This window comes from Myotis brandtii, unplaced genomic scaffold (assembly GCF_000412655.1).
Source record: "Myotis brandtii unplaced genomic scaffold, ASM41265v1 scaffold64, whole genome shotgun sequence".
NCBI lineage: Eukaryota > Metazoa > Chordata > Mammalia > Chiroptera > Vespertilionidae > Myotis > Myotis brandtii.
Window position 1 is genome coordinate 486,446 of NW_005370460.1, and position 11,580 is coordinate 498,025.

Below are 11,580 nucleotides of genomic sequence, written 5' to 3' on the forward strand. Positions count from 1 at the left end.
GGCGGTGCGTGTTGTCCACATGGCGGTGCGTGTCATCCAGAGGGCGGTGCGTGTTGTCCACATGGCGGTGCGTGTCATCCAGAGGGCGGTGCGTGTTGTCCACATGGCGGTGCGTGTCATCCAGAGGGCGGTGCGTGTTGTCCACATGGCGGTGCGTGTCATCCAGAGGGCGGTGCGTGTTGTCCACATGGCGGTGCGTGTCATCCAGAGGGCGGTGCGTGTTGTCCACATGGCGGTGCGTGTCATCCAGAGGGCGGTGCGTGTTGTCCACATGGCGGTGCGTGTCATCCAGAGGGCGGTGCGTGTTGTCCACATGGCGGTGCGTGTCATCCAGAGGGCGGTGCGTGTTGTCCACATGGCGGTGCGTGTCATCCAGAGGGCGGTGCGTGTTGTCCACATGGCGGTGCGTGTCATCCAGAGGGCGGTGCGTGTTGTCCACATGGCGGTGCGTGTCATCCAGAGGGCGGTGCGTGTTGTCCACATGGCGGTGCGTGTCATCCAGAGGGCGGTGCGTGTTGTCCACATGGCGGTGCGTGTCATCCAGAGGGCGGTGCGTGTTGTCCACATGGCGGTGCGTGTCATCCAGAGGGCGGTGCGTGTTGTCCACATGGCGGTGCGACTGCTCTCCAGAGCTCCCGCTTGAGATACTGAAACTGTCCCCTTGTACAAAGCAGCTCCCCCCGTCCTCCCCGCCCTGCCCCTGGCAACCACCATCTGCTTTCTGTTTTCCGAGTTTAATGCCTGCAGATTCTTCCTAGACGGGTGCCTGTGGTGACTGCTGAGTTCCCCGGCATAATGTCTTCAGGTTCCTCGATGTCGTAGCCCGGGCAGGAGCTCCTGTTAAGGTCGAATAACATTCTGTTCCGTGGATTGCAGACCACTTTCTGCTTGTCCATTCCCCGGAGGTGACCCCTGGCTTAGCTGTTGGAAGAACGCCGCAGTGAACACGAGTGTGCAGATATCTGAGATCTTGCTTTCAATTCTTTTGGAAAAATAACCAGAAGTAGGATTGCTGGATCATGTGGTAAGTTCTATTTTTAATTTTTTTTGAAGAGTCTCTATACTGATTTCCATAACAGCGGCACCATTTTACATTCCCACCAACAGTGCACAGGATTCCGATACCTGCACATCCTCACCAATGCGCGTTCGTTCCTGTCTTGTTATGTTTTGTGAGCATTCTGCTGAGTGTGAGGTGATGATATCTTGTGGTTTTGATTTGCATTTCTCAACAGTTAGTGATATTGAACGTCTTTTTCATGTGTTTGTTGGCTATTTATATGTCTTCTTTAGAGAAATGTTTATTCAAGTCTTTTATCCATTTTTATAAATCAGGTTACTTGTTTTTGTTGAGTTGTAGAAATTCTTTATATATTATAGATATTAAACTCACCAGACAATGGTTTTCTCTCATTTGCACTCTGTTGACTGATATAGTTGTTGTGTTTTTTAATATATTTTTATTGATTTCAGAGAGGAAGGGAGAGGGAGAGAGAGATAGAAACATCAATGATGAGAGGGAATAATTGATCTGCTGCCCTCTGCATGCCCCCCACTGGGGATGGAGCCCGCAACCTGGGCATGTGCCCTGACCGGGAATCTAACTGTGACCTCCTGGATCATGGGTCGTCACTCAACCACTGGGCCACGCCAGCCAGGCTGATGATGTAGTTTTAAAAAAATTTTTTTAAAATTGATTTCAGAGAGGAAGGGAAAGGGAGAGAGAGAGAGAAGCGTTAATGATGAGAGAGAATCATCAATTGACTGCCTCCTGCATGCCCCCTATTGGGGATCAAGCTAACAACCCAGGCATGTGCCCTTGACTGAAATTGAAACCTGGGACCCTTCAGTCCAGAGGCCCACACTCTATCCACTGAGCCAAACAGGCTAGGGCTAATACATAGTTTTAAGTTTGATGTAGTTCCATTTGTCTATTTTTTCCCCCCTAATCTGACTTTTAACGGTTTTTTCATGTTGTTCTACTGACTTACACTATACAGCCACCTGCACAGGATATATAGCCTTTATTTTACAGCTCTCTTAACAAAATTATCTTTTAAAAAATATTTTATATGTTTTTATTGATTTCAGAGAGAGGAAGGGAGATGGAGAGAGAGATAGAAACATCAATGATGAGAGAGAATCATCGATTGGCTGCCTCCTGTACATCCATCCCCCACTGGGGATCGAGCCCGCAATCGGGCCTGTGGCCTGTGCCCTCCTGGTTCATGGGTCTACGCTCAACCACTGAGATACACCATCTGGGCACAAAATTATTTCTTGAACTTGAAAACTTTCTTCTGTGTTTGGAGGGTTGGGGGAGTCGGGGGTTTGAAGTGCAGATGAAGGAGGGACAGTGGTGTCTTTAGAGATTGTCTTGGGTTGGGTGTTGCCCACAGATAACTACTCCCTTTGGTTGTGGTTGTTTAACATACATCCTTATTGGTTGCAGATATAAACGGGCTTCTCCGTCTTGTCTGGGTCACACTCCTTTAGAGCTTTCTGTACCAGTAGAAGCAGCCAGCGGAGCCTGGGAGGCACCGAACTGAGACCCACAACAAGGGCCCCGCCCCCAGCGCTGCTTCCTGGGTGTCCCTGGTTTGCTCACTTGCACCATCACCCACCAGGAGTCCCACAGTACAAACCAGCTGCACAGGAAAGGGTTAGTCTCAAAGCAGACTGGACGGTCATTTGATTGTGCTGCTGACTCGTTAGCAGAAATGGAGTCTGCTGACTGTTGAAAGTTATGTGAGAGGGTAAACCAGCTTCCTTCCTCTTTCCTTGGTTCATCTCCTGAACCCTGCTGGACTCAGGCCCAGTTCTGCGTGGACTTTGAAGACCAAAATGCTTCAGGATGTACATCCCAGTCGCCTGTGGCTGCTTCAACCACTGACAGCTTTAGTTTTGCTGCTGCTGTGTGAGTGAGGCCCCTCTGGGGTAGGGTGGTTTCCGCCAGGGACCTGGGTGGTGAGGAGCAGTCCGGGGCCCTTGGAGCTGGGGAAGGATCGGCAGCAGAGAGAGAAGCCTGACTCTTACCCATCGGCCGGGCCCTAAGGCCACAATTCAGAGGTCCTTCCACTGTCTCTGCACCAGACGTGCACGTGGCCTTTGTCGGGGAGACAGGGATGAGACTAGGGCGTGAGCAAGGAGCATCTTGCAGACATCAAGGGAAGCAGGCTCTTGTTGTGGGTCCTCCGGGAAGAGGGGTGCAGGCTCCCCCTTCCCCGCCCCTACACACAACTGCATCTGCTCCCCGGGCTTCCCCTGCGCCCCCGCTGACCGCCCTCTTCTCTTTCACAGCTTCTGCAGACCAGGGAGCTGGTGAGTCTGCTGAATGCCGCCTGGGATTTATGGTGCTATTGCCTGTTCCACCAAGAGCAGGGCTTGGGCTCAGCATGGGCAGTGCACCCTCTTTAGAGGGGCCTGGGGTTGGATTCTTGGTAAGACTCCTGCTGGATCCACAAAGACACAAAGGGATGAGGCTGCCAGACCACATGGGTCTGTAGTTGGATCTACAGTGGACTCTGGCCCGAGGGCCCCTGGGAGCTCCTTTGGAATCCATGAGCCTCCAAGGTCACTGAGCTCCAGCCCTGTCTGCTCTCTTTTTTTTTTTTTTAATTAAATCTTTATTGTTCAGGTTACATTTGTTCCTCTTTTTTTACCCCCCATAACTCCCCTCCTCCCAGTTCCTGCCCCACCCTCCGCCCTCACTCCCCACCCACTGTCCTCATCCATAGGTGCACGATTTTTGTCCAGTCTCTTCCCGCATCTCCCATTCCCCTTTCCCCGCCAAGAATAGGCAGTCCATTCCCTTTCTATGTCCCTGATTCATTATAATCACCAGTTCATTCTGTACATCAGATTATTTATTCACTTGATTCTTAGATTCACTTGTTGATAGATGCATGTTTGTTGTTCACAATTTGTATCTTTACCTTTTTCTTCTTCCTCCTCTTAAAGGATACCTTTCAGCATTTCGTATAATACTGGTTTAGTGGTGATGAACTCCTTTAGCTTTTCCTTATCTGTGAAGCTCTTTATCTGACCTTCAATTCTGAATGATAGCTTTGCTGGATAAAGTAATCTTGGTTGTAGGTTCTTGCTATTCATCACTTTGAATATTTCTTGCCACTCCCTTCTGGCCTGCAAAGTTTCTGTTGAGAAATCAGCTGACAGTCGTATGGGTATTCCCTTGTAGGTAATTGAGTCTCTTTCTCTTGCTGCTTTTAAGATTCTCTCTTTGTCTTTTGCTCTTGGCATTTTAATTATGATGTGTCTTGGTGTGGTCCTCTTTGGATTCCTTTTGTTTGGGGTTCTCTGCGCTTCTTGGACCTGTAAGTCCATTTCTTTCACCAGGTGGGGGAAGTTTTCTGCCATTATTTCTTCAAATAGGTTTTCAATATCTTGCTGTCTCTCATCTTCTGGCACCCCAATTATTCTGATGTTTGTACGCTTGAAGCTGTCCCAGAGGCTCCTTACACTATCTTCATATTTTCGGATTCTTTTTTCATTTTGCTTTTCCGGTTGGGTGTTTTTTGCTTCTTCGCATTTCAAATCTTTGACTTGATTCTTGCGCTCCTCTGGTCTGCTATTGGGTGTAATATTCTTTATTTCCGACCGTGTATGCTTAATTTCTAGTTGTTTCTTTATCATAGCATCGAGGGTCTCATTAGTTTTCGTGAAGCTCTCCAAAAGTTTATTGCAAGCCCTCAAAATTGCGTTTTTTAGCTCTATATCCTCCATTTCTGTCATGTTTTTTTGTCTCCGCATTTTTTATGCTTTCTTGGTGCACCCCCTAGTGGTCTTTGTGCGCAGTCTTGTTCTAGTTGAGCCTTGATTGTTGTAGTTAATACTAGAGGGATTTGACCACCAGGCCGACTGGCTGTGTGAATCAGCTGTGTCTGCCGCGGAAAACTTCTGTCCTCTGGGGAGGTGCTAATCTAGCCTTTGCCTGAGGCGATCTGGCAAATGGCTCTGCGCAGGGCTTGGGCGGGGCGGGCTCAACAGGGCGGGCGGAGGGAGCGGTTATGGCCCCTCTCAGTCCCGTTCCCAGAGGCTCTGCTTCTCAGAACCCCAGGAACCGCTGCAAACCTCGGAGGGAAAGCTGCCTTCCAACTGATGCCAGACACTCCCGCTTCTCCCGTTTGGGTCCGAGTCCCCAGCGATTCGCCCGTATCTGGAGCTCAGAGTCTGAGACTCCCCCCTGACCGAAAACGACAACCGCGCTCTCAGCCACCAGCCCGCTTTGCGCGCGCACCTCCGCACCTGAGTATTTTCCACACTGCGCCTCCTCTGAGCCTCGGTGTGCTGTTATTTTTCCTTCTAGTTGAAGAGTCTCTCCTCAGCCAGCCTTCCTGTGGTTCTGGGTGATGTCCGTTCCGTCTTTTAGTTGTATTTTTGAAGTGGTTGTTTGCGGCAGCAGTCTCCGGTGTTTACCTATGCCGCCATCTTGGCCTCTCCTTCCTGTCTGCTCTCTGCTGCCAGGTCTCCCGAAGGCCGTGGTGAGCCTCCAGCCCCCCTGGCTCCAGGTGTTCCCCGAGGACAACGTGACCCTGAGCTGCCAGGGGGCCCACAGCCCTGGGGACAACTCCACCCGGTGGTTCCACGATGGGACCGCCATCCCCACCCAGGTCCAGCCCAGCTACAGCTTCAAGGCCAGCAGCAACCACAGCGGGGACTACAGGTGCCAGACGGGCCAGACCAGCCTCAGCGACCCTGTGCACCTGGACGTGACTTCCGGTCAGTGGAGGAGCTGGGAGGCCTGGGAGGCGGACCTGAGAGCTGCTGGCCCGGCAGAGGGTTTGGGAACGGGGTGGCCGTTTCTGGGAAGTGTGGCCCGAGCTGTTGGAAGTGGTTTCTGCCCAGTCATTTCCCCTCGCACCCTCGCCTCCTTCGCTTCTATGTGGGTTCCTCGGAGATGTGAGGTTGCTTGGCCTCAGTCCTGATTGAGCAAGAAGGTGACAAGACCACAAACAGGCCACCGGGGGTGAGAGAAGCAGGAAGAAATATTTGTTCCAGACAGCCTTCCTGCCTCATGGCAGCGTGGTCAGCACAGTGGCTAGAGACCCACAGAAGGCAAAGGCCCTGGGTGGGCATGCCTGGCATGGGTGAGGAGGAACACACGAGGCCGAAGTGGGGGGGATTATGAATTTATTAGGTCATCTGGACACCGGATGGGCTGAGCCCCAAAATGGCGCCAGCCCCCGCAGACGGGGAGCCAGGTTTTTAAAGACTCTGGGCGGCATCTTCTGGGCAGAGAGCTCTCTGTGCAGGTCTGGATTGCGGGGAAGTCGGAGGGGAGAGAGAATGGTCCATTGTGAAGTGGCCTGAAGGTCAGTTCCCAGGGGAGGGTACCGGTTCCGTTATTTGATCAGACCTCACTGGGAGGCCTTTCTGCCCAGGGCAGGAGGCCAGGGGGAGGTGTGATCTGGAAGACGAGGAAAAAGTTGGGGGAGGCTTGGATTTGGTGCAATGACGTCATCTTTGTTCCTGAAGGAGATGGGAACTCGTTAGATGGTTTACATTGGTCTGACTTAGGGTTACATATGTGTCTGAGTGTTCAGTCCAATAGATTCCATGGAGAAATCCTCCTGCACACGAGCCACGCCCACCCAGTGTGTGAAAATGTGAGCACATTTACCCTGCAGTTGACTTTGATCTGGGCCGTGTGCCCTGCGGATGGCTGCACGGAGGCAGGCAATGCTGAGTCCTGCGTGAGGGGGCTGGGCCGTCTTCTAGGTCCTGTTTCCCGAGAGCCCCGTTTCTGTTGATGGAGCCCCAGTGAATGGGCAATCAGTACTGACCAGGGGTCAGAACAGCGCTCCCAGCCTGGGCGACTTCGGCCTGGGAATTATTTTGAGCTGAAGGTGATGGAGACCCAGCCAGGTCCTGAGGGGCCCTTACCTCTCTGAAGAAATGAAGAGTTATCACCAGCAAGAACTATGCATGGCCCACCCAGAGGGCAGGGCACGCTGCTGATTACTGGACATCTTCTCTTCGTATGTCCTGCCATGACCTTCCTCCTCTCCCAAGCCCCCGTGCCTTCCCGCACCCCTAGCTCAGGTCATACACCCCTCATCATCCTTCCTGTCTCTCTCATGTCTGTGTGACCCCGCACATACTAGTCTGTGTGCGCTTAAGCTCATGGTTTCTTGTCACTCTGTCCCGTGCCTATTTAATTATTAAACAAACAAGAACCTACAAGGTTCTCTTCCCCCGCTCCCCCCCCCCTCAACCTCAAAACCTGCCCAGTGACGTCACAGCTCCCTGTCTGCTCTCTGGTCCAGGGCTGTCCCCAATAGCTGGTTGTGCTTCTGACTTTTCCTACAAAAATGCAAAACTTGAGATTTTAAAAACCTTTGCTCTGAAGGGTTGTTAGAGGGAAGCCACCCGGTCCCCGCCCTTCATGGTGCAAAGAAATGCAGCCACAGGCCTCCGGCCCAGAGCCCAGGGGAGCCCAGGGGAGCCCAGGGGAGCCCAGGGGAGCCCAGGTCAGAATCCGACTCCAGGTTTGCCTCCTGCTGACTCATCACCGACACCTTGTCCTTCACAGGCCGACTGCGGTTTCTTAAATAAGCGCTCGTTTACCTGAGGCGCAGTGCGCTCCAGTCTTTATTTTCATAGGAGTTAGAGCGATTGGGTTTTTCTAGTGTCTTCGAAGCATTCTCTATAGCAGTGGTTCTCAACCTTCTGGCCCTTTAAATACAGTTCCTCATGTTGTGACCCAACCATAAAATTATTTTCGTTGCTACTTCATAACTGTAATGTTGCTACTGTTATGAATCGTCATGTAAATATCTGATATGCAGGATGGCCTTAGGCGACCCCTGTGAAAGGGTCGTTCGACCGCCAAAGGGGTCACGACCCACAGGTTGAGAACCGCTGCTCTATAGACTTGTCCTCCCAAGCACTGACCTTTGGAATCTGGTGCCTCTGCCGTCAGTGAAGGGAGGGGGGTTCGCAGTCGGGGTGGGAGAGCGATTTCCCACTGGAGGCCTGTGCCACTGCCGCTCTTGTTCCGAGCCACCACTGAGCCTGGACTCCAGGCTCACACCTGCTCCCTGCTGCTGTGGCTGGAGGTGGTGAGGCCTTACCAGGCTCCCCTGGCTGCTCCTTCACTTCCCAGAACGTGTTCAGAAGCTGCCCTCCCATTAGGAGCCCAGACCCTCACGCTCGCCCTGGAGTTGCTGTGTGTCCTTGGTCGCCGTCAGAGGAGACGTGAGGGTCCCCTCCGGCACGGTGGGCAGGTTCAGGTCCTGCTCCGTCACCTCCGCTGTGCTGGGGGCACCCCTCCCCCGGGGGGCAGCTTCTAACTCCTCACCTGGCGCCTGAGGGGCTCCTACTCTTTATATTTCAAACTCCACAAGACTTCCTTCCTTCAGGCCCCAGACCCACAGGTAAGAGAACGCACACCTGCCAGGAGGCATCTCCCATGGCTGGGCCCACATCCTCTCGCTCCTGGGAGTAAGGCAGCCCCCACAGGAGCTGCAGGGCCGCATCCAGCCTCAGACCCTTTCCTTCCCTGTGTCTTTCAGCCTGGCTGCTGCTCCAGACGCCCCGCCTGCTGGTCCCGCAGGGGGCCCCCATCGTGCTGCGCTGCCACAGCTGGAAGAACTGGCGCCTGTACAAGATCCAGTTCTTCCAGGACGGGAAACCCAAGTGGTTTTCATACACGAACGCCAGCTTCTCCATCCCACACGCGAACGCCAGCCACAGTGGCGCGTACCACTGCTCAGGGCTCATAGGGCAGATGCAGCACACATCGCAGCCCGTGAACATCACTGTCCCAGGTGGGAGCCCTGCCCAGGTGCAGGAGGGGAGGGAAGTGCTGGGGATGAGGTCTGTTCCCTTGTTCACTTCTCCCCAAGGCTGTGCCCCGTCACCTTTTATATTCACGATGCACCTTAAAAGCTTCGAGAAGCCTTGTTGTAAAGAAAACTTTTAAACTAAATTTCATAAGGCATTTGCAAAACCTATGTTACCACACAAACCTTTTCCTCTATGACTATGTGGGGGAGGAAAAATGTTCTCTACTCTTTAAGCTTCTCTCATCTGGTTTAATAATTAAAATGACATGAGATAGATTAACAAGAAAATGAGCAAATTCAATTACACACCTACGTATGGGGACCCACAGACATGAGAGAATCAGAGACAGAAAGGGATAATGAGGGACATAAGACATTCTGAGCTAAGGATGAGGTGAGGCACGGTGTGGGGGAGGGAGGTTTGGCGGAAGGTCATTGCAGGATGATAAGAGCAGATGCTCAGTACTGAACTAGTTTTCTCTGCCCTCTACATAGGCCATAAAAAGTTATTTCTGGCCCTAGCTGGGTTCGCTCAGTAGTTAGAGCTTCGGCCTGTGGACCCTTGGTCCCGGGTTCAATTCTGGTCAAGGGCATGTACCTCGGTTGCAGGCTCCTCCCTGGCCCCAGCCCTGGTCGAGGCTCGTGCAGGAGGCAACCAATCCACGTTCCTCTCACATCGATGTTTCCCTCTGTCTCCCCTCTCCCACTTTCTCTAAAATCAATGGAAAACATTTCTCATGAGCCCACAGGGTCTCCATTGCCTTCAGCTCAAAACATCCACATGCCAAAGTGGCACCGCGTGGGGAGCCCCTTCAGCTTCTGTCAATGTCCCTCCGGGCAGACTCAGCTCAGCTCACCGGGGCAGGTGCTGAGGGAGCTTTACTTGGAGGCAGGAGACTGGACCTGCTGCCCCCGCCAGGCCGCGGCCCCGGCCTGGAGGACTCCACAGAGGGAGGGAGTCCTGGGGACCCGGCTGTGGATTCTGACCGTGGCCTTTAACAACTGTCGTTTCTCCATCCACAGCCCTGTCACCCGTCCTTCCTCCGTGGCCCCAAATCGCGTTCTGCCTGGTGATGGGGCTCCTGTTTGCAGTGGACACGGGGCTCTATTTCTTTGTGCAGAAGGAACTTCGAAGCTCAGCGAGGGACTGGAGGAGTGACAAAGTCACATGGACCAAGAGCCCTGAGGACAAGTAATGCCTCCTCGCACCTGTGAGAGCTACAGGTCTCCGCAGGCCAGACCTCTGTCCCTCGCAGCGCCTCCTGGTGGGCGAGCTGGAGCTGCGAGGGGCCTGGGGGCAGGAAGGGCCTGTAAGCTCAGAGCCGAGCCACCCCCAGGCCTGCTGGTCACGAGGACTGACCTGTGTCTTCACAGGCCTCACAGAGGCTCCTCACATACACGCGCTCACCAAGTCCTGCTTCCACTTTCACACCAGCCCAGCACCTGAGCGCGGCTCGGCTCCCGCAGGTCTGTTCTCGCCAGAGCCACCTCTAAAGTGCTTACCGGCCACTTCTGTGCTCCAAGCCACGCAAAGCGACCCCTTGCACTTACGAGTGAAAGCTCAGGCCTTCGCAGCGCTCTCAGGCCTCACTGCCTCCACCTCGGCTGCTCCTGTTCCTTGCTTCCTTCACACACCGATCATACTTCTGCCCAGGGTTATGTTATTCCCTGTTTCTGGAATGTTCTTTCTTACAGACGTGTCATCATACGTCATCATGGACTTTACCCAAATGTCACCTATCAGTGAGGTCTCCTTGATCATCCAATATGGTTCCACTCCCCACCGTCTCCTGACCCCCTCGCCTGCGGTGCTGTTACCAAGCTCACCTGCTGAGGGTTTGCTGCCCAGCCCGCCCGCCCTCGAGAGCAGGGCCTTTGCTCACTGCTGTACACCACGGCCCAGCGCAGTGTCTGGCACGTGATAAAGAACTCGGTGTTCGTGGAATGAGTAAAGTCTTTAGCAAATTTAGGGGATTTTAAATCTAGAAATGATGTAGTGCAGTCTCCTCATTTTAAAACGGAGGGCGCAGTGGCCGGGATGCTTGAAATGACCTTGCTCAGGATGTACAGGTGGGTGATGTCACCACTTTATAGACACGGACCTTGACGGACACGGTTCTGGACACGTTTTGTTCTACAACTTGCTTTTTGTCCTCGGCCATCAGCCTCACGCCCACTTCACAGCGCCTATTGAAAGTCATCACTGTAATGTCTGTTCTGCTTCCCACGATGCTCACACGAAGCTCCTCCACGTGAGCAGGCCTGTGCGCTGTGCGGTCCGAGTGAACAGGGAGGCAGTGGGCGACCCTGGAGAGCGTGATGGATGCGGCAGTTGATGCCCAGGCTCGGAGGTGCGGGCTTCAGCGCTGGGCCTGGAGCTTGGGGGGGGGGGCGGTGATAGGGGGTTTTGAGCCTCAGGGCTGGGAGGGAAGGTGGAGGGAGCTGGGACAGGCAGTCCCTGAAGAGGCCAGGCCACCGGCCCCTTCTCTCTCAGGCCCTTGGCTAAAATGCCCCAACTCCGCCCGGGCAGTGGCCTAGACCCGAGAGGAAGGGATCCGGGAGGGCAGCCTGGAGGAAGCGAGGGCTGACTGAGAGCTCCTTCCCGTCCCCACACCTCCCCAGGCCCCAGCTTCCTGCAGGAGAAGAGCCATCTGAGGAGAGAAGAGCCACTTTAGCTTCTCCTTAAACACAGTCGTTTCATTTGAATCAGGCAAATCACAAAGGTTACATAAAAGCTGCGGCCCGGGACGGAGACCTCAGGGCGCCCCTGCGC

General features: G+C 53.7%; 1 protein-coding gene and 1 long non-coding RNA gene across 3 annotated transcripts in view; one reads left to right on the forward strand and one right to left on the reverse strand.

Annotated features, from left to right (window-relative positions):
• The first annotated feature begins 989 nt into the window (after positions 1-989).
• LOC102263991 (low affinity immunoglobulin gamma Fc region receptor III) lies at positions 990-11,035 on the forward strand. 2 transcript variants are annotated; one of them, XM_014528569.1, is made up of 6 exons: positions 990-1,024; positions 2,814-2,917; positions 3,301-3,321; positions 5,485-5,739; positions 8,535-8,789; positions 9,831-11,035. In XM_014528569.1, the coding sequence occupies exons 1-6, from the start codon at positions 1,020-1,022 to the stop codon at positions 10,001-10,003; spliced, it is 813 nt and encodes a 270-aa protein (XP_014384055.1). In that variant the 5' UTR covers positions 990-1,019; the 3' UTR covers positions 10,004-11,035. The 2 variants fall into 2 exon arrangements, with proteins under 2 accessions (XP_014384055.1, XP_014384056.1); XM_014528570.1 differs by lacking the exons at positions 990-1,024; positions 2,814-2,917; positions 3,301-3,321 and adding an exon at positions 3,334-3,440 and having other exon boundaries at positions 9,831-11,034.
• Positions 11,036-11,042: 7 nt separating this feature from the next.
• Positions 11,043-11,580, reverse strand: part of LOC106723774 — a 23,053-nt gene continuing 22,515 nt past the window's right edge. Inside the window, exon 4 of the long non-coding RNA XR_001359493.1 lies at positions 11,043-11,053. This is a non-coding gene — a long non-coding RNA (uncharacterized LOC106723774). The remainder of the gene's footprint in view (positions 11,054-11,580) is intronic.